General features: G+C 47.5%; 1 protein-coding gene across 1 annotated transcript in view; it reads left to right on the plus strand.

Moving 5' to 3' along the window:
* KIAA2013 (KIAA2013 ortholog) overlaps nt 1–21,123 on the plus strand; it is a 40,675-nt gene extending 19,552 nt beyond the window's left edge. Inside the window, exons 3-4 of the mRNA XM_068263468.1 lie at nt 3,900–4,753; nt 14,860–21,123. Coding sequence (XP_068119569.1) covers nt 3,900–4,753; nt 14,860–14,877 — 872 coding nt within the window. The 3' untranslated portion in view covers nt 14,878–21,123. The remainder of the gene's footprint in view (nt 1–3,899; nt 4,754–14,859) is intronic.
* The last annotated feature ends 1,395 nt before the right edge of the window (nt 21,124–22,518 follow it).

Below are 22,518 nucleotides of genomic sequence, written 5' to 3' on the forward strand. Positions count from 1 at the left end.
TGGACTCCTTACATATAGAGAAGGCATGGGGGTACATGGGTAGTGCTGGAGGGCATATGATGGTGAGAGGCTTGTGGACTTCTTACATATAGAAAAGGCATGGGGGTACGTGGGTGGTGGTGGTGCTGGAGGGGGTATGTTGGTGGTGTGGTGGACTCCTTATATATAGAGAAGGCATGTGGGTACGTGGGTGGTGGTGCTGGAGGGGGTATGATGGTGGTGTGGGGTGGTGGACTCCTTATAGATAGAGAAGGCATGGCGGTACATGGGGGGTGGTGCTGGAGGGGGTATGATGGTGGTGTGGGGTGGTGGACTCCTTATATATAGAAAAGGCATGGTGGTACACGGGTGGTGGTGCTGGAGGGGGTATGATGGTGGTGTGAGGTGGTGGACTCCTTATATATAGAGAAGGCATGGGAGTACGTTAGTGGTGCTGGATGGGGTATGATGATGGTGAGGGGCAGTGGACTCCTTACATATAGAGAAGGCATGGGGGTACGTGGGTGGTGGTGCTGGAGGGGGTATGATGATGGTGAGGGGCAGTGGACTCCTTACATATAGAGAAGGCATGGGGGTACATGGGTAGTGCTGGAGGGCATATGATGGTGAGAGGCTTGTGGACTTCTTACATATAGAGAAGACATGGGGGTACGTGGGTTGTGGTGCTGGAGGGGGTATGATGGTGGTGTGGGTGGTGGACTCCTTATATATAGAAAAGGCATGGTGGTACATGGGTGGTGGTGCTGGAGGGGGTATGATGGTGGTGTGGGGTGGTGGACTCCTTATATATAGAGAAGGCATGGGAGTACGTGGGTGGTGCTGGATGGGGTATGATGGTGGTGTGAGGTGGTGGAATCCATATATATATAGAAGGCATGGGAGTACGTGGGTGGTGCTGGATGGGGTATGATGGTGGTGAGGGGAAGTGGACTCCTTACATATAGAGAAGGCATGGGAGTACATGGGTGGTGGTGCTGGAGGGGGTATGATGGTGGTGAGGGGCAGTGGACTCCTTTACATATAGAGAAAGCATGGGTCGTCGGCATAAAAGTGGTATTTGAAGCCCACTAACTCTATCAGGTCTGGTATGAGCATCTATGCTTTGCTTGCCCCACAGGCTCACTTCGTTTGTGAATTAGGCTGTTGAATTTTATCTATGAGGATTAAACTCTGACGACTGCAGTGCCGACCTTAATTTTCATTCTTTGCTAACAACACAGTCCTGTAGTGGTCAGAGCATGCTTCGGGTCAGTTTGAGCTTGCCAGTCCTCAGGTGCAGTCGCAACCTTCTTTTGATGCTGCAGTGCCAACACTTTTCTCTGCATAACCTAAGATTACATTCTGCCAGTGTTGGATTACCTTTGCAAGATCACTAAAGGTGGCCATATCAGGCGATATGACCACCTGACGCCGAGATATGATCATTTCAGGTATTTTATATTATCTGCCTGACATGATATAGGGTGGAGCTGGGGCATGGAGCAGAGCTGCCCATCTCCCATTGCCATCTCCATCCTCCAGTGGAGTAAAAGTTAAAAACTGCTGGACACAGGCTGGCAGAGAGTTGATCCTTTGCCAGTCCATATTCCATCAAGGATCTGAGCTTCCCATAATTGGACTATTATATCTTCTGCTTTGGACTTAAATTTCCAAAGGACACGGTAACTTGCCCCACTGCTCGGACTATAACTAATTATTGTTAACTAGTTATTGTATAATGTGCTGATGCGTGCGCATCTCCGCTTGGAAGCTCCGCCTTCAGTCTCCCAGCGGCGCCGTCTATAAACCTTGTACAGCGCTGCGATCTATAGCAGTGCTGTACTGGGGGCAGCCGTGTGACACGGCCGTCCCCCTGCGACACAGGAGAGCGGTCGGCTCTTATAGGCTGAAGCCTATGACAGCCGATCGCCGTCATTGGCTGACTGGGGGGAGGAAGTTACAAATAAATGAGCAAATTTATTACAAAACACAATAAATATATAAAAAAATAAACACTGGGGGAGCGATCAGACCCCACCAACAGAGAGCTGTGTTGGTGGGGAGAAAAGGGGGATCACTTGTGTGGGGAGTGGTGCGGCCCTGCTGTGAGGCCTTAAAGCTGCAGCAGCCTATTTGCAGAAAAATGGACTGGTCTTTAGGCGGGTTTAACACTGCAGTCCTCAAGTGGTTAACCGCTAAAGTCGGCGGGTTTTGGCGGGATTTAATCACGAATACTTTTTCATTGGAAACTTTAAATTAGATTTTCTCAAAAACTATAAGGTCTTTTTGAAAAATGTCAAGTTGTTGCCACTGATGACCTTTAGAATCCATGCAATTCTGAGGATTGGGGCATGTATGGGAGCTTTGCTATTAACGTTAAAGTGAAATCCGTGATCACGACCCTGATCACGGATTTTAAAGGGAACTGACCACATTCTCTTTCATTGGAATCCCTCCTGACATAGAAGCTGCCATGTTCCCCTCTCCCCTTCTCACATTCCTTATTTACAGAAGTCAGAGATGCTATCTTGACACATTCACACACACCCTGGCTTTGAAGACACACTCCTAATTATTAACCCCCTTTGCTGATGAAAGGCATTGTTTACCTCTTGGTAATTAGCTCAATAAAACAATTAGAGGTTCCTGAACTCTCTGCGGATGGGGACGGTCGGCAGGCCTGCTCAAACAGGCCAATTTAACAACTTTGAATGTAAAATACAAGGTAAAATTAAAGTTTATTTTAATAATGAAACAGATAGTCGGCATACATTTTTCATGTGCTATAAAAATGTCCTGAGTGAAAAAAAGGTGCTCAGTTCACTTTAAAGGCAATCACAACGAAAATCTGACTCAAATCCGGCCACGATTCATTCGAATCCGTGATCAGGGTGCATCCGAGCATCACTACCTTTGGGTTTAATGGAAGGAATAATTAGTAAATGTTGAGAGCCTTGCTGATTACTGTTACAACCAGGGCTGTGGAGTCGAGGAGTCGGAGGCGGGGCAATTTTGGGCACCCGGAGTCGGAGTTGGAGTCGTGATTTCATAAACTGAGGAGTCGGAGTCGGGTGATTTTTGTACAAAATCCACAGCCCTGTTAAATATTAGACTAAGGAGTTGGAGCCATTTTGGTTACTTGGAGTCGGAGTCGTGGTTTCATAAACTGAGGAGTCGGAGTCGAAGATTTTTGTACCGACTCCATAGCCCTGGCTACAACATTGTGAATAGTGGCGCCATCTCTTTGATGGTGACAGTCATTCACACAGGGAATTAGATCAATGAATGGGAGCTGTCTTCCCAATCATTGATCTCCCGTCTAACGATTGGTGGCGAGGACAAATGCGGGAGCGAGCAGCGGCTGTCAGATTCAATGGCCGAGTATCTGTATTCAATGGCTGCCGTGGTGTTGTGGGATTTTGCAGAGACGTAGATACTCGTCCGGGGGAGTGGAAGTGGTTGGGGGGGGGGGGGGCGTAGATACTTTCCTTGCATGGAAAGACATCCATGGCTATAATTACTAGGTAATTCCCGGTGGTGTTGATCCAGGGATTTTATCTGATTGCCATCTGGAGTCGAGAAGGAGTTTTTTTTTTCCTTTTTGAGGCTAATTGGACCATGCCTTGTAAGGGTTGGCGTCTTCCTCTGGATCAACAGGGATATATGAGAGTGCAGGCTGGTGTTATACTATATTTTCTGATTGAACTTTACTAGATGGATGTATATCTTTTTTTTTCAACCCAAATTACTATATAACTATGTAACTATGTGGTTAGAACAAGGAACCTGACACTAGGGTATGTAAACGTATGATCACAACTGTATGTGGTCCTTGAGATTGGCTGTAATAAGTGTGTTGCTGTCAGTTACATTATTTTGCGTTGTATAATATTGAATTTTATTATTTTATTATTTTTTAGGTATTGAGATGCGAAAAATCACAGATGCTCACACCCCTACCAGCAACACTATCAATATGACTTTATACTACATGCTGTCCTGCTCACCGGCACCCCTAGTGGATCCTCTCCTAAATAACGAAGAGCGAGAAAAAATGGAAGGAACTCTAAATTACGCCGATCATTGCTTCAGTGGTCACGCCACCATGCATGCTGAGAATCTGTGGCCGAGCAAACTGAGCAGTATCGCCCAACTTCTACAGCTGTGGGATTTATGGAAACTTACCCTACAAAAGAGAGGCTGCAAAAGCCTAGTGATGGCCGGTGCCCACGGTCTCATGCAAGGGATGATGCTGAGCTTCGGGGGTCTACAGTTTACAGAAAACCACATGCAATTCCAGTCCGACCCTCACGTCCTGCACAACAGTTATGCTCTAAGGGGGATCCATTATAACAAGGACCTTATCAACCTTGCCGTACTACTTGACCAGGATGAAAAGCCTTTTCTGCACGTCTCTGTGAAGTTTCAGGACAAGTTGGTAAAACTCTATGCCTGCGAGGCCGGGTGCCTTAATGAACCGGTGGAATTGACATCGGAGATCAGGGGACACACCTTTCCCGTGCTGGTGACCCAACCCTTGACACCACTGCTGTACATCTCTACAGAGCTGACACACCTGCAGGACCTGAGGCACACTTTGCACCTAAAGGAGATCTTGGCCCACGAAGAACATATGGCCAAGCAGTACCCAGGGTTGCCCTTCCTTTTCTGGTTCAGCGTGGCCTCTCTCATCATACTTTTCCACCTCTTCTTGTTTAAGCTGATCTACAATGAGTACTGTGGCCCAGGGGCCAAACCTCTCTTCCGGAGTAAGGTATAACTTGCTGCCTTGCAGACCAGAGCTTCTGCTGGCGTTTGCTTTTAGCTGTTGCCTGACGACTATTTCGGGACACTTTTGGTGTGCATGTGGTGGTGGGTCATTTTTTTTCTTCTTCTTTTTCATTGATGAAGAGCTTTGAAAACTTTTTTTTTTTTCCTAGATGTTTTTCTAAAAGACAATTTATTAATAAGTTCTTCCAATAAGACAATCTAATCGATCGAAATAAGAGGGCGAATCAAGGCAAATTGTGATCTTAAAGGTTGTAAATTATTTGCAAGTGGTAATTCCGTTCGTGACTTAATTTGCATTTTTTTTAATCTTTTGGTTGGAATTGTCAGTTTCATGTGTATTCTTGAAATGGAAAGAGGTGGAGTCGGGAGAATTGTGCATTTTGAGTCTTGAGTCCTGATTACAGTGTGAGAAAAGAGCTTGTAGACTATGAAAGCTTTCCTTACAAGACACAGAACATTTATATAGCGTTTTTCTCCTGGCAGACTCATAGTGCCAGAGCTGCAGCCACTAGGGGGTGCTCTATAGGCGGTAGCAGTGTTAGGCCACAGCTGCAGCCACTAGGGGGTGCTCTATAGGCAGTAGCAGTGTTAGGCCAGAGCTGCAGCCACTAGGGGGCGCTCTATAGGCAGTAGCAGTGTTAGGCCAGAGCTGCAGCCACTAGGGGGCGCTCTATAGGCAGTAGCAGTGTTAGGCCAGAGCTGCAGCCACTAGGGGACGCTCTATAGGCAGTAGCAGTGTTAGGCCAGAGCTGCAGCCACTAGGGGGTGCTCTATAGGCAGTAGCAGTGTTAGGCCAGAGCTGCAGCCACTAGGGGGTGCTCTATAGGCAGTAGCAGTGTTAGGCCAGAGCTGCAGCCACTAGGGGGTGCTCTATAGGCAGTAGCAGTGTTAGGCCAGAGCTGCAGCCACTAGGGGGCGCTCTATAGGCAGTAGCAGTGTTAGGCAAGAGCTTCAGCCACTAGGGGGCACTCTATAGGCAGTAGCCGTGTTAGGCCAGAGCTGCAACCACTAGGGGGCGCTCTATAGGCAGTAGCAGTGTTAGGCCAGAACTGCAGCCACTAGGGGGCGCTCTATAGGCAGTAGCAGTGTTCGACCAAAGCTGCAGCCACTAGGGCACGCTCTATAGACAGTAGCAGTGTTAGGCCAGAACTGCAGCCACTAGGGGGCACTCAATAGACAGTAGCAGTGTTTGGCCAAACTGCAGCAGCCACTAGGGGGCGCTCTTCAGGCAGTAGCAGTGTTAGGCCAGAACTGCAGCCATTAGGGCGCACTCTATAGGCAGTAGCAGTGTTAGACCAGAGCTACAGCCACTAGGGTGCTCTCTATAGGCAGTAACAGTGTTAGGCCAGAACTGCAACCACTAGGGGGCGCTCTCTATAGGCAGTAGCAGTGTTAGGCTGGAGCTGCAGCCACTAGGGGGCGCTCTATAGGCAGTAGCAATGTTGGACCAGAACTGCAGCCACTAGAGGGCCGGAGCTTCAGCCGGAGCTGCAGCCACTAGGGGGTGCTCTATAGGCAGTAGCAGTGTTAGGCCAGAACTGCAGCCACTAGGGCGCACGCTATAGGCAGTAGCAGTGACTTGCCCAAGGTCTCCTTACTGAATAGGTGCTGGCTTACTGAACAGGAAGAGCCAAGATTACTCCTGTGTCACCTTAACTAGTACACTATCCATCCACTTCACCTGATGAGGGTGCAAACCTAGGGATGATCAATGACATGAAAATCCTTTCTCCTTGCATTCAAATTTCTTGTAAACATTTTGTAGCTTGAACTTGGATTAATAAAAAATGGCAGGAAGTTATTCTGATTGGTCCAGCTTTAACCCCCCCTGGCGGTCTATTAAAAACCGCCAGGGGGCAGCAGAGCAGTGTTTTTTAATTAATTTTTTTTTAAAAAATCATGCAGCGAGCCTAGGGCTCGCTACATGATAGCCGCTGTGCAGCGGCATCCCCCCGCCCTCTTCGATCGCCTTCGGTGATCTCCGATCAGGAAATCCCGTTCAAAGAATGGGATTTCCTGGAGGGCTTCCCCCGTCACCATGGCGACGGGCGGCATGACGTCATCGACGTCGTGATGTCATTGGGAGTCCCGATCTACCCCTCAGCGCTGCCTGGCACTGATTGGCTAGACAGCGCACGGGGTCTGGGGGGGCCCTGCGCAGCGAGCGGCGGCGGCTAATCGGCGGATAGCGGCGGCGATCAGAATGCTCAGCACGGGCTTACCGCCAGGGAGGTTAAGATGCAGATAATTTGCATGAAATTTGAATGTGAGGAAATTTTTTTGCATCTCCTTGATCGGCCCTAATCTGAAGCCATGATGTACATTAACCTCCTTATCAGTAACCCTGAGTCAGGCTCGGGGCTGGAAATCCGCAGCTCAGAATGGTAACCCCGAGCCTGACTCATGGTAGTCGCCACAAGGTCACAGCGGAGTATAGCACGCAGCGGGGGTTTCAACTCGCCTCCCCCGGGATCCAGATGCCAGTAGCCATTCTCCTTCCTGTCCTCAGAGGCTCTGGATCCCTCTGGTGTTGTCATAATGGCAGCCAGCGATCTCACTATAGCGTTACAGCAGCACCTGGAGGACCGAGGGAGAACTGCAGCGCTGGATCCCAGGAAGGTGAGTAAGTGCTGGAGCTGCTGCAGGCTCTCTGGGGGTTTCATTTTTTTTTCTTGCTTTTAGGGTCTAAAAGCTAATGAAAAACAATGGTACAACTTTTAGACCCTAAAAACAGGAAGGAATCCTACCCCCGAGGGGGAGGGGATAATGTATGTAATGTATGTGCAGCCACGTGTGGTGCTGGGATAAGGGCCCATAGCTGAGCTAGCTTGTATTGCTGATGTTGTGGTGGAAGGAATCCTACCCCCGAGGGGGAGGGGGATAATGTATGTGCAGCCACGTGTGGTGCTGGGATGAGGGCTGATAGCTGAGCTAGCTTGTATTGCTGATGTGGTGGTGGAAGGAATCCTACCCCCGAGGGGGAGGGGATAATGTTTGTGCAGCCACGTGTGGTGCTGGGATAAGGCCCCATAGCTGAGCTAGCTTGTATTGCGGATGTGGTGGTGGAAGGAATCCTACCCCCGAGGGGGAGGGGATAATGAATGTGCAGCCACGTGTGGTGCTGGGATAAAGGATGATAGCTGAGCTAGCTTGTATTGCTGATGTGGTGGTGGAAGGAATCCTACCCCCGAGGGGGAGGGGATAATGAATGTGCAGCCACGTGTGGCGCTGGGATAAGGGCCCATAGCTGAGCTAGCTTGTATTGCGGATGTGGTGGTGGAAGGAATCCTACCCCCGAGGGGGAGGGGATAATGAATGTGCAGCCACGTGTGGCACTGGGATAAGGGCTGATAGCTGAGCTAGCTTGTATTGCTGATGTGGTGGTGGAAGGAATCCTACCCCCGAGGGGGAGGGGATAATGAATGTGCAGCCACGTGTGGTGCTGGGATGAGGGCTGATAGCTGAGCTAGCTTGTATTGCTGATGTGGTGGTGGAAGGAATCCTACCCCCGAGGGGGAGGGGTTAATATATGTGCAGCCACGTGTGGTGCTGGGATAAGGGCTGATAGCTGAGCTAGCTTGTATTGCTGATGTTGTGGTGGAAGGAATCCTACCACCGAGGGGGAGGGGATAATGAATGTGCAGCCACGTGTGGTGCTGGGATAAGGGATGATAGCTGAGCTAGCTTGTATTGCTGATGTGGTGGTGGAAGGAATCCTACCCCCGAGGGGGAGGGGTTAATATATGTGCAGCCACGTGTGGTGCTGGGATAAGGGCTGATAGCTGAGCTAGCTTGTATTGCTGATGTTGTGGTGGAAGGAATCCTACCCCCGAGGGGGAGGGGATAATGAATGTGCAGCCACGTGTGGTGCTGGGATAAGGGCTGATATCTGAGCTATCTTGTATTGCTGATGTTGTGGTGGAAGGAATCCTACCCCCGAGGGGGAGGGGATAATGTATGTGCAGCCACGTGTGGTGCTGGGATGAGGGCTGATGGCTGAGCTAGCTTCTATTGCTGATGTGGTGGTGGAAGGATTGGCCAATAGCCGTACTGATTCATATTACTTTTACTTGGAGTAAATACTAAAATATAATATTCCTAATTGAGAGATTTGAAGAAATAGCCATCACGGATTCCTTTATACAGCAATTTATTTACCAATGCTAGTCAGCCGAAGTCTCACATTGACATATATACTGCACAGACACCTGTTTTCCCATTTTCCTGGGCTGTACGTTTGGCTGGCAGAAGGACACTTGTTTGATTTGCATATGTTACTAAGTCTCCCCTGCTGGGTTGGATAAGAAGGGAGACACCGAGAGCCCCATATAGTGTAGTATGTACTGGAATTATGGGAATAAAAAGGTAAGTATAATGTTACACTCACAAGTCTGGGTCACCATCCAGGCAACCACTGTGCAGGCAGGTGGGGAGTATTAGACCTGACTTCACTCAGGAATTAGAAGTTGCACTCTGTAGGTCGGAAGAACAGGGGCCAAATCCCCTCCACCAGGCGTGGACACAATAACTGTAGAGTTGAACAGAAGTGCCAGATGTGTAAAAGAGATAAAAACTTTAAAAATGGGGCGTTAGTGGTGGACGTACCTCCCCAAGGCAGACACAAGATGCTATTGGGTGTTTTTTCAAGTAAAAACCATTTAAGTAATCCAGATAAGTGGAATGCATTTCACTGCCATATCCCACTTCATAAAAAGGAGCAAGAAACGTATGCAGTCTGATAGAAAGCTTAGCGCCACAGTGTCTTAGTGCCTTAGCACTTGGCGCCTTAGTGTCAGAGGCGCTAAGCTTTCTACCAGACTGCATAAGTTGCTCATTTTTATAGCCTGATAAAGTGAGATATGCCTGCGAAACGTGTTGCACTTATCTGGAGTATGTAAATAAATTGTTAAAAAAAAAAAAAGCATCTCGTCTCTGCCTTGGGGAGGTAAGTCCACCACCAACCCCCCATTTTTAAAGTGTTTTTATTTATTTAATTTTTTTTATCATTTACACTTCTGGCGCCTCTATACAACTGTACAATCCCCTGCTGTGTTACCCACCTGATAGAGGTGTGCCCATCAGCTCATTTTCGAAATAACTGAAATATGGTTACTCCCCTCAGACACCGTCTCACCTGCTGCACTGTCATATGATTATTTTTTTATATTTACAAAGCGCCAACCTATAACACAGCGCTGAACAATAACTGCATACAATGATCCAAAGGATGACAGACGCAACAAGGTTACATTATAGGACAAAGTTATGCAAGGCAAACTGTAAAAAATACATGATCATGTGATTTGGGCTGCTTAGGTAGGCCCATAAATACAAGTATGAGGCTGTCATAGGAAAGGAGCACACAATCATGTAGAATACACTAGGGAAGGGAGAGGGTACAAGATACATGATAATGTGATTTGGGCTAGTAAGGTAGGTCCAGTAATACAAGTACGAGGCTGCCATAGGAAAGGAGCACACACTCATGAAGAATACACTGGGGAAGGGAGAGGGTACAAGATACATGATCATGTGATTTGGGCTGGTTAGGTAGGTCCAGTAATACAAGTACGAGGCTGTCATAGGAAAGGAGCACACGATCATGTAGAATACACTAGGGAAGGGAGAGGGTACAAGATACATGATCATGTGATTTGGGCTGGTTAGGTAGGTCCAGTAATACAAGTATGAGGCTGTCATAGGAAAGGAGCACAGGATCATGTAGAATACACTAGGGAAGGGAGAGGGTACAAGATACATGATCATGTGATTTGGGCTGGTTAGGTAGGTCCAGTAATACAAGTATGAGGCGGTCATAGGAAAGGAGCACACACTCATGTAGAATACACTAGGGAAGGGAGAGGGTACAAGATACATGATCATGTGATGTGAGCTGGTTAGGTAGGCCCATAAATACAAGTATGAGGCGGTCATAGGAAAGGAGCACAGGATCATGTAGAATACACTAGGGAAGGGAGAGGGTACAAGATACATGATCATGTGATTTGGACTGGTTAGGTAGGCCCATAAATACAAGTATGAGGCTGTCATAGGAAAGGAGCACACGATCATGTAGAATACACTAGGGAAGGGAGAGGGTACAAGATACATGCTCATGTGATTTGGGCTGGTTAGGTAGGTCCAGTAATACAAGTACGAGGCTGTCATAGGAAAGGAGCACACACTCATGTAGAATACACTAGGGATGAGAGAGGGTGCAAGTTACATGATCATGTGATTTGGGCTGCTTAGGTAGGCCCATAAATACAAGTATGAGGCTGTCATAGGAAAGGAGCACACGATCATGTAGAATACACTAGGGAAGGGAGAGGGTACAAGATACATGATCATGTGATTTGGGCTGGTTAGGTAGGTCCAGTAATACAAGTACGAGGCGGTCATAGGAAAGGAGCACACAATCATGTACAATATACTAGGGAAGGGAGAGGGTACAAGATACATGATCGTGTGATTTGGGCTGGTTAGGTAGGTCCAATAATACAAGTACGAGTCTGTCATAGGAAAGGAGCACATGATCATGTAGAATACACTAGGGAAGGGAGAGGGTACATGATACAGGATCATGTAATTTGGGCCAGTTATGTAGGTCCAGTAATACAAGTACGAGGCTGTCATAGGCAGGGCAGTTTCTAGGCTAAAATACACCCAGGGCGAGGGTTAAAATTGACCCCCCCGCGAAGCCTGGTATACATGTCTGCAGTGTAGGTTAGCCAGGTCTAGTTGCACTCAGTATAGGTAGCCAGCTATAGGTTCCCCCAGTATAGGTAGCTAGGCATAGTATAGGTAGCCAGGCATAGGTGCCCCAGTATAGGTTAGTATAGGTTAGCCAGGTAGGTGCCTCCAGTATAGGTAGCCGGTATAGTTGCCCCCAGTATAGGTTAGATAGGCAGGTGCCCCCGGTATAGGTTAGATAGGCAGGTGCCCCTAATATAGGGAGTCAGAATAGTTGCCTCCATCCTAGGTTAGATAGGTAGGTGCCCCCAGTATAGGTTAGTTAGGTAGGTGCCTCCAATATAGGTAGCCAGTATAGTTGCCACCAGTATAAGCTAGGTAGGTAGGTGCCCCCAATACAGGTTAGATAGGTAGGGGCCCTCCAGTGTGGTTAGATTAGGTAGGTGCCCCCCAGTGTGGTTAGATTAGGTAGGTGCCCCCCAGTATAGGTTAGATTAGGTAGGTGCCCCCCAGTATAGGTTAGATATGTAGGTGCCCCCCAGTATAGGTTAGATATGTAGGTGCCCCCCAGTATAGGTTAGATATGTAGGTGCCCCCAGTATAGGTTAGATATGTAGGTGCCCCCCAGTATAGGTTAGATAGGTAGCTGCCCCCCAGTATAGGTTAGATAGGTAGCTGCCCTCCCAGTATAGGTTAGATAGGTAGCTGCCCTCCCAGTATAGGTTAGATAGGTAGCTGCCCTCCCAGTATAGGTTAGATAGGTAGCTGCCCCCCCCCAATATAGGTTAGATAGGTAGCTGCCCCCCCGTATAGGTTAGATTAGGTAGGTGCCCCCCAGTAAAGGTTAGATAGGAAGCTGCCCCCCCCATAATGGAGGGGGGAGCCGCAGCCGCGGGGAGGGCAGCCCGACCTCTCCCTCCCTCTCCTCTCCGGGCGCCCTCCGTGCTCCCCCTCCGAGTGTGACTGCGCAGGAAGCGCTGCTGTGTACAGAGCGCATTAGCGCAACTCACCTCCCTTCCTGGTTCCAATCGCTGCCGGTCTCCTCTTCTGTCTTCTCCTCATAGCCGCTGACACGCTGCTTCCTGTTTGGGTGGTGACCCAAAAGGAGAGGGGCTGTGTCGAGAGGTTCTCAGCAGAGAGAGTGAAGGCAGCGTTGAGGTGAGGTAGGCCTCTTTGAAAAGGTGAGTTTTGAGTGCTTTTTTGACGGTGGTGAAGGAGGGGGCAAGCCTGATGGGCAGTGGGAGAGTTCCACTGGATGGGGCAGATCTAGTAAAGTCCTGTAGGTGTGCATGGGAGTGCGAGATGCGTGAGGTGGTTAAAGAGACACTGTAACATCAAAAACATCCCCTGGGGGGTACGCACCTCGGGTGGGGGAAGCCTCGGGATCCTAATGAGGCTTCCCACGCTGTCATCTGTCCCACGGGGGTCTCGCTGCAGCCCTCCGAACAGCCGGCAACAGACCCGACTGTCAATTCAATATTTACCTTGCTGGCTCCAGCGGGGGCGCTGTGGCTGCTTTCGGCTCCGAAGTAGACTGAAATACCCGATCTCAGTCAGGTCCGCTCTACTGCGCAGCCGCCGGAGACTTGCGCCTGCGCAGTAGAGCAGACCCGACGGCGATCGGGTATTTCCGCCTACTTCGGAGCCGACAGCCGTCAGAGCGCCTGCGCAGGAGTCGGGAAGGTAAATATTGACTTCACCGCTGTACGTAGGGCTGCAGCGAGACCCCTGAGGGACGCAGGACGGCGTGGGAAGCCTCATTAGGATCCGGAGGCTTCCCCCACCCGAGGTGAGTACCCCCCAGGGGGACGTTTTGACGTTACAGATTCTCTTTAAGAGGAGGTTGTTGGAGGAGCGGAGTGTTCATCCAGGTGTGTATCTGCTGACCAGGGCAGAGATGAAGGTTGGACTGGACATGTGTATAGATTTGTAGGCCAAACATAGGATCTTGAAGCTGATTCTGAAGCAAATTGGAAGCCAGTGGAGGGATTTGCATAGGGGAGTCATGGAGACAGAGCGATGGGAGGAGTAGATTAGTCTGGCTGCTGTATTCATGGCCTATGGGCAGATCTCTCTCTGATCAGATTTGATCCGAGAGGGATCTGTCGCTTGATCAAATCTACCCATCATTGCTAGATGTTTGGCCACCTTAAGAAGTGCGAACGCGAATTATTTTTTTTATTATTGATTTATAAAGCACCAACATATTCTGTGGCGCTGTACAAAGAAGGAAAACAAGAGTTACATAATGATACAGAAAATGATGATAAATCAGATATGGACACTGGAATAAAATACAGAACTGGTGGTTACAATGACAGATGTAACATGATGAATGAAATGTATAACAGAGTGTGAGCTATGAAATGAAGAAATAATTCCAAGACACAAAAGGGTGAGAGAGCTCTGCCCTTGCAAGCTTACAATCTAAAGGAATGGGGGGGGGGGGGAATAAGAGGTGGGCAGGTATGCGGTATTCATACAGGCACAGTGCCTGTTAATGTTATCTAGTGAGGAGTAAAACTTGAAAGGTTGAAGAGGGAACGGCCTAAGTTAGCGCATATGCTTGTCGGAAAAAGTGAGTTTTGAGGCAGCGTTTAAAGATTTCAAAGGTTGGAGAGTGACGGATGTGCTGTGGAAGGGCAGTCCAGAGGAGGGGAGAGGCATGTGAGAAGTCTTGTATACGTGAATGCGAGGAGCTACTCATTTCACAAAGCCTGTTCAGTTGTTGGGCTTTGAGGACCGGGTTGGGAAACACTGGCTTATACACACCAAAACCTTGCTGTATCCAAAAATCTTCGAGATCATATTGAGTACTGTTTCCAGGTGTACACTGGCGCGCCCTGCAACTGGTTTACAGCTCTTTAGTGACATAGAGTCCTCCGACTGTTCCTCCACAGCGGCCAGCAGCCTCCCCTCTCCATACACTCATGGAGTGAGCAGATTCTAGGAGAAAGAAAAAGTAATGGCGGAAATGACATCAGGATTGGCTTCAGTCACAGGGAATCAAGATGGCAAATGCCAGAAACAGAATTCTCTTTATTTACTATATAAAATTTACTGAAATCAAAATTTGGACAGTGCAATACATCTGTTCTGTAAGTAGAGTAAGAAGTTATCTATTTCTATATGTGGGTTTTTTCCTGGCATAGTATGGCTGTCCATGCTGCTTGAAAGTTAGGCGTCAGGAAGGCGGTTTGTAGCAGCGGTATCTCGGGCACACAACCTGTGACAGCAATGGGGGGATAAGTGTTCCAGCCCTTTCTGCTATCGGCCACCTTGCACTTTTAAATACATTCAGGCCTGCTTTAATTTACGTGTAGCGCTGCTTTATCCGAAATCACAATCCATTCAAATCTGGCTGCCAAATAACAAAATATCTTATTGGTTAAACAGGAAGATGACACTTTCTGATCGATTATAATCTCCCTGTGCAGCCCGAAGCAAGATCTGCGATCTCTGGAGTTCTTCCAATAGTGGCGGAGACTGAATGTGTAACTGACAGGAAATAAACTCACCACAATTCCTAGAGCACTGTGATTGTGAGTCCTTTTATGTTATATTAGTTGTGTAATACATGATTACTCTGAGATAGTATATTATGTGGATGTACAAGCAGCCTGATTATCATGAAGACCTTGCAGAAGGAGAAGGCAGGAATGTCGCTGCTATATTTTACTTTCATTACAACCAACGACCTTTTAGGGAACCTGAATTGAGCCTAAATCTATAGCCAACTTACCTGAAGCTTCTTCCAGCCTCCTGTAGACTGCGTGACGTCCCTCTGTGTCCTCTGGGTTCCCTCCACTCTCCTCTGTGACGTTCCTCTGTGTCCTCTGGGTTCCCTCCGCTCTCCTCTGTGACGTTCCTCTGTGTCCTCTGGGTTCCCTCCGCTCTCCTCTGTGACGTCCCTCTGTGTCCTCTGGGTTCCCTCCGCTCTCCTCTGTGACGTCCCTCTGTGTCCTCTGGGTTCCCTCCGCTCTACTCTGTGACGTTCCTCTGTGTCCTCTGGGTTCCCTCCGCTCTCCTCTGTGACGTCCCTCTGTGTCCTCTGGGTTCCCTCCGCTCTACTCTGTGACGTCCCTCTGTGTCCTCTGGGTTCCCTCCGCTCTCCTCTGTGACGTTCCTCTGTGTCCTCTGGGTTCCCTCCGCTCTCCTCTGTGACGTTCCTCTGTGTCCTCTGGGTTCCCTCCGCTCTCCTCTGTGACGTTCCTCTGTGTCCTCTGGGTTCCCTCCGCTCTCCTCTGTGACGTTCCTCTGTGTCCTCTGGGTTCCCTCCGCTCTCCTCTGTGACGTTCCTCTGTGTCCTCTGGGTTCCCTCCGCACTCCTCTGTGACGTCCCTTTGTGTCCTCTGGGTTCCTCCTGCTCTCCTGCTGGCAGCTCTGTGACGTCCCTCTGTGTCCTCTGGGCTCCCTCCACTCTTCTGCTGGTGGCTCTGTGGTGGTGGTGGTGGGGGGGGACTCTGGAAGAAGCCCCAGGTAAGTAAAAGGTTATAGACATAAGCTCAATTCAGGTTCCCTTTAAGCTAGATAAAACTTGTTAATGACCGCCACTGCTGAGAATCCAGTGTGTGTACAGCAGCCCTGACCACTAGCGGATCACCAAGAACATTGTACTTCCCTCTTACCCCGCCTGCCATGTGGCGTCACACTATTACTCCGCCCACCATGTAACGTCACTTTTACCCCACTTGCCATGTGACGTCACTCTCTTATACCACCTGCCATGCAATGTCAATCCCTCCCCCTTCCTACATAGAACAGAACTCGTCAGTCGTCTGGACAGGCTCAGCCCTGCTATGTCCCCGAGGAATTGGGTACGGATCTCCTTCGAATGGCATTGATTGAGTGTACTGGAGTTTACTCTCTGAAAATGTGACATCACAGCCCTGACTACTAGTGGCTCACCAAGAACATTGTCCTTCCCTCTTACCCCGCCTGCCATGTGACATCACTATTACTCTGCCCGCCCCCTTTCCACATAGAACAGAACACGTTACTTGTCTGCACGGCCTCAGCCCTGACTACTAGTGGCTCACCAAGAACATTGTCCTTCCTGCATACCCCGCTTGCCATGTGACATCTATCTTTTACCCCACCCACCATGTGATGTCACTCCCGCCCCTTCCCACATAAAACAAAACTACTTAGTTGTCAGATTGGCCTCAGCCCTGCATTATCCCATAGGAATTGGGTCCGGATCTCCGTCTAATGGCTTTGATTGAGTGCACTGGAGTTTACTCTGAAAATATTACAGGACCACTACAGTGAAAAAAGTAAACCATTAAAAGCTGACAGAACCAAAAGATTTTGGACTAGTGCATCTTCTCATTGGGGAGTCTCAGGGTTCTTTGTGTTTTCAAAATCATTTCCTGAATGGCAGTTGCTAAGTCTAACTGCCAAAATAGTGTGAAAAAGGAGGCTGGCTGGTATCTTACGATTTTGGCACTTAGACTTAGCGAATGCTGTTCAGGAAATGCTTTTGAGAACAAAGAAAACGCTGAGAATGCCCCATGAGGAGATAGGAGTAGTCCAAAACATGTCAGTTTGTCAGATTTTAACTGCTTACCTTTTTTTTTTTTTTTTTGCTGTAGTGGTCCTTATCCTCCCTGGCGGTATAACCCTAACCCTCTGTCCTCCAAGTGAGGCTTTAGCCGTGTAGTGAGTTCAACCTGTTGTCATGACGACAAACGGCAATCTCACCAGAGGGCTGCAGAGCCTCCGAGGACAGGAAGCTGCGCACAAGGCTCCGGACAGACCTCCCAGCGGCTAACACGAGTCTGGCTCTAGTTTACCGCTCTGAGCTGAGGTTTTCCGCCCCAAGCCTGACTTGGGGTTACCGCCAGGGAGGTTAAAGCAAACCTGTCAAGTCAAAATAAACATACACACATCATACTAACATCTTGTGTAGTCTACTCATCAATCTCTTTCTCCTCTCCTGCGTCGTGTTTGTCCACTGTGATCAATTGAATTCTCCATCCTCCATTTTGAAAATGGCCATTACCCCATAACAGCTTCCTGGTCAGCAAACTGTTAAACTGTAATATCGCTTGAGCAATAGGGAAACATGGACCTTGCACATCAGTTGTCCTTTCAGATATAACTGGCAGCAACTAGCAACTGATCTATTTCATTTCTGACAAAATCTTGTCAGAACTGGAAGGAATCGTTGTTAGAAGAAAATGGTGAGCTTCTGAGAGGAACTGACAGTGACCTAAGTATGTAATATTCATTTGCAGCTACATTATGTGTTTATTTTCAATAATTTTACTCCGTTCTGGTTCACTTTAAGTCTGGATTCACACTTAGATGTGTTGCGTTTAGTTGCCTCCCATTGACAAAGACATGCTGCAACGCAACTCAACGCAACACATGTAAGTGTGAATCAAGGCTTAAAGGAGAACTGTAGTGAGAGGTATATGGAGGCTGCCATATTGATTTCCTTTTAGGGCTCTTTCACAACAGGACGTTACAGGCGCACGTTAGTGCAGCCTGTAACGCAGCCCACCGCACAGCACTACAAAGTCAATGCGGCTGTTCACACTGCCCACGCTGCGTTACACAGTAACGCTGCACGTTCGGGCAAAGTGCAGCGTACTGTGCGTTCTGAGCGGCTTAAGCCGCGTTAGACTGTTTGCACATGCTCAGTGGGGGGCGAGAGGAGGCGGGGAGATGCCACTACAGTAGCCGCGCACATGGCTACTTAATATGCACTGCACTCGCGGCTGCTGATTGGCCGGCGGGACCACGTGTTGCGGAGTGTCTCACTCCGCATCACGAGGTCCCGCCGGCCAATCAGCGCCACTCTGGTGGACCTTATGCGGATAGAGTCGCCTAACGCGGCTCACTCTACCGTCCTCTCCCGCACCACCATGCGTTGCGTTAGGGGCACGTTATATGACCTTAACGTCCCCTCTTAACGCAACGTCCTGGTGTGTAAGTAGCCTTAAGCAATACCAGTTACCTGGCAGCCCTGCTGAGCTATCTGCCTGCAGAATCACAGCAGAAACAGCTAATCTTATCAGATCTGACAATAATGTCCTATACACCTGATCTGCTGCATGCTTGTTCAGGGGCTAGGGCTAAAAGCAATAGAGGCAGAGGATCAGAAGGGTTGCCAGGCAACTGGTATTGCTTAAAAGGAAATCAATATGGCAGCCTCCGTAACCCTCTCACTACAGTTGTCCTTTAAGGTTTGTGGAGCTCTGTTCATGTTTGATTGGGATCTGGGGATTGTTATGCAGTTGTGTGTTGACAAAGTTGCTTATCAAGTGATCTACAGTAATGGATCTAAAAACAATGGTCCTGAAACCATTGTGTGCCTAGCTCCCTGACAAATGATAGGAAACTGCAATCCTTCCTTGATAAACACATGATCAAGGAGTAACCCCCACAATGCATCTCTGCAGGAAATTGGATGGAATATGCCAACCATCCCTTTATGTTCCTGAAAGCCAGTCCTACATCCAGAGCTTCAGCCTCTTCCACACTAGACACTGAAAAAACAATGTGTTTGAACTGATTTTATAGCAGTGCAATGTAAAAAAAAAAACTTCAGTTTTTCAGTATACAGTGTGAAAGATACCGTAGCTGGGTCATGTAGAATTTAGACTTCTTAAAGGGGAACTTCAGCCTAAACAAACATACTGTCATCAAGTTACATTAGTTATGTTAATTAGAATAGATAGGTAATATAATCTCTTACTCACCCTGTTTTAAATGAACAGGCAAATGTTTGTGATTCATGGGGCCATCTTTGTCATGGGGGCGGCCATCTTTTTGGTTGAAAGCAGGTGACAGGGAGCAGGAGACACAGTTCCAACTGTCCTTTGTCCTGATAACCCCTCCCAGCTGCACACGCTAGGCTTCAAATCTCAAATTGGAAATGTAAAAAAAAAATAAAAAAAATTGCACCAAAACAGCAGAACGAGAACAACAAAATCAGAAATCCCATCATGCTTTGCACAGCATCAGGGAAAAAAAGCCCGGGCAGTTTTCTTCTGTGCAGCTAAAAATGAGGCTTGTATAAGAGAAACAAAGTTCTGATGCTGCGACACTGTTAAAGAAACACCAAGCCTTTTCAGTGCTGCTGAGTGGATTTTTAGTCCGGAGGTTCACTTTAAAGGGAAGGAGGTGAGAGGGATATGGAGGCTGACATAATTCCCTTTAAAGGGGAACTGAAGAGAGAGGTATATGGAGGCTGCCATGTTTATTTCCTTTTAAGCAATACCAGTTGCCTGGCCGCCCTGCTGATCCTCTGCCTCTAATACTATTAGCCATAGCCCCTGAACAAGCATGCAGCAGATCAGGTGTTTCAGACTTAAAAGTCAGACCTGACAAGACTAGATGCGTGCTTGTTTCTGGTGTTATTCAGATACTACTGCAGAGAAATAGACCAGCAGGGCTGCCAGGCAACTGGTACTGATTAAAAGGAAATAAATATGGCAGCCTCTGTATACCTCTTACTTCAGTTCCCCTTTAAGCTATACCAGTTGCATTGGCTGTCCTGCTGCTCCTCTGCCACTACTACTTTTAGCCATAGCCCCTGAACAAGCATGCATATAAGATGCTCTGACTGAAGTGTGACTGGATTAGTTTAATGCATGTTTCAGGTTTGACACTACTGCAGCCAAAGAGATCAGTAGGACAGCCAGGGAACTGGCATTGTTTACCATTTCTGGACCGGACGGCTCTGGCCATTTCCTTTCGCTGCTCCTTCACCTTCTCCCGCCTCTCAGTGCTCGGTGGCCCTCTCCTCCAGAGCGCAGATCCCTCGCTGCATCCAGCACAATGCCAATCAGACCTCAGATCAGCGTTACCCACAGACTGCAGGGAAGTGGTCGATTCCCATAGTAATGGTGCGTCTACAGGAAATAAGCAGTGATGTCACTTCCTGTATAAGCATTTGCTCCTAGAGCGACAGGCCCACTCTCCTGTCTCCTCAGTGCGGTCTGCAGGTCACGTTAATCTGAGGTCTGATTGCTCCAGTCTCTAGGGGATGGGGCCGCCAAGTGCTGGGAGGCAGGAGAAGGTGACGGAGTGGCGGCCGGGGTAGGGGGGAGAGGGCTACTTATACTGGGGACATGGCGCCTATACCTGGCTCCCTATACTGGGGACACCTATACTAGGGTCACCAATACCTGGCTACCTACCTACCTATACTGAGGGTGTTTTTTCGGGGGTCGCACCGCGGCTATAACATGCGGTGCAAATTGTCGGGTGATCTACGATCATTCCAAATCGAGGGGCATCCTCACAAGTTTCCATCACGCATCAAAAAGTCTTGAATCGGCCCTGTGTATAGGACAAGCAGGAGCAAATGTGTCTGCTCAGCTAATGATGGTCACATCTTTGCTATCTGAATAAATATTGCTTTTCCCCACAAATGGCTGACATTTTGTTTCTACAAAAGGTGATGACAGTTTTTTTTTGTTTTTGTTTTTTTTTTGTTACATATAATTTTAATTTATTTAGTGAATTGAAATTGCTGTGCATATTTTGATCTGTGATGGTGTAAGTAATCTATAAATGCCAAGGATGAATATGTTCTTATATGGTGGGTTTGTATTTCTTCTTATTCCTGTATAATGATTGCCACATCTTGATGATGGAAGAATCGGTCCATTATTTTTTTATTCGATTAAACGCTGCCTTTGAAAACCTGACTTGTGTGTTTATTTCCCTAAAATGACACTTTGTGGCAAATCCTGGATATTAGGATAATGGTAAATTATTTACGAACCTTTCTCTGGGTTTATTTTTATGTTTGAGTTGTGAATATATCAAAATGTATTTCTTAGGGCCCATTCACACTAGAAGCGCTTTTCTGAGCGTTTTGCAATTGATTAGCGGTTTTTAAAATCGCTCCCATTCACTTTCATTAAAATCGCGGTTAAAAATTGCGGGAAAAATCGGCGCAATTGCATGAACACGTATGTGAAAATCACAGCGATTTTAATTAAAGTGAATGGGAGCGATTTTTAAAAAACGCTAATCAATTGCAAAACGCTCAGAAAAGCGCTTCACGTGTGAATGAGCCCTTAGAGAGTCGCTGCGTATAGCTGATCTTTTTTCTTTTGTATTATTTTATCATTTTAAATTTAAAGAGAAATCGAGAGCCCAATATGGTGTAGTATGTCAAAATTGATTGGATAAATGAAACAGTGAGATGGTAATACTCACAAACACGGGTTACCACCTAGGTAACCACTCATTAGGCAGGTGAGGAGATTAGACCTGTCCTCACTCAGGATTAAGAAGTCGCTCTCTGTAGATAGGAAGAAAGGGGGTAGATCACCCCTCCACCTGGGGTGGACCTAAATATATTGGTAGGTGAACAGAGGTGCCAGAAGGATAAAAGTACATACATTTTTTTAAAAATTGCTGGGAGGAAGTGGTGGACTCGCCTCCGTTAAAGCAGACACCAAGGACTGTAAATATATAGATATACACATTTATTGAAAATACCCCAAAGATGTCACCTCTGACAGAGGAGCGCTGCTTGCTATAACTGAATTGCTGTTATTTATCCCCTGCTTATTGCCTGAAGAAGTGGGCTGTGCCCGCGAAACGCGTTGCATCTTTGGGGTATTTTCAATAAATGTGTATATCTATATATTTACAGTCCTTGGTGTCTGCTTTAACGGAGGCGAGTCCACCACTTCCTCCCAGCAATTCTTTAAAAAATTTATGTACTTTTATCCTTCTGGCGCCTCTGTTCACCTACAATATATTTTATCATTTTGTTCCTCTGTGCCTTCTTTTTATTCTTCTCTATAGCGCTCTCCTTTACTTTTTCTTTGCTTTTTGTTTTGTAGGTTGTCTTTTTTCCTTTCTATTTTTCCTTTTTTTTTTTTGTTTATTTTTCTGTTTTTTTTTTTTAGTTTTAAAGCGCCAGCATATTCTGTGACACTGCACAAAGAAAGAACCAAACATGGTGTACATAATATAGACAATGGTGCACATCAATATACAAAGTACATGGTGACAAAATACAGAATTGGTAATGACAGTGATAAAAGTAACATGATGAATAAAATGTATAATGATTTCCAA

Source organism: Hyperolius riggenbachi, chromosome 12, assembly GCF_040937935.1.
Source record: "Hyperolius riggenbachi isolate aHypRig1 chromosome 12, aHypRig1.pri, whole genome shotgun sequence".
In the NCBI taxonomy this organism is placed as follows: Eukaryota; Metazoa; Chordata; class Amphibia; order Anura; family Hyperoliidae; genus Hyperolius; species Hyperolius riggenbachi.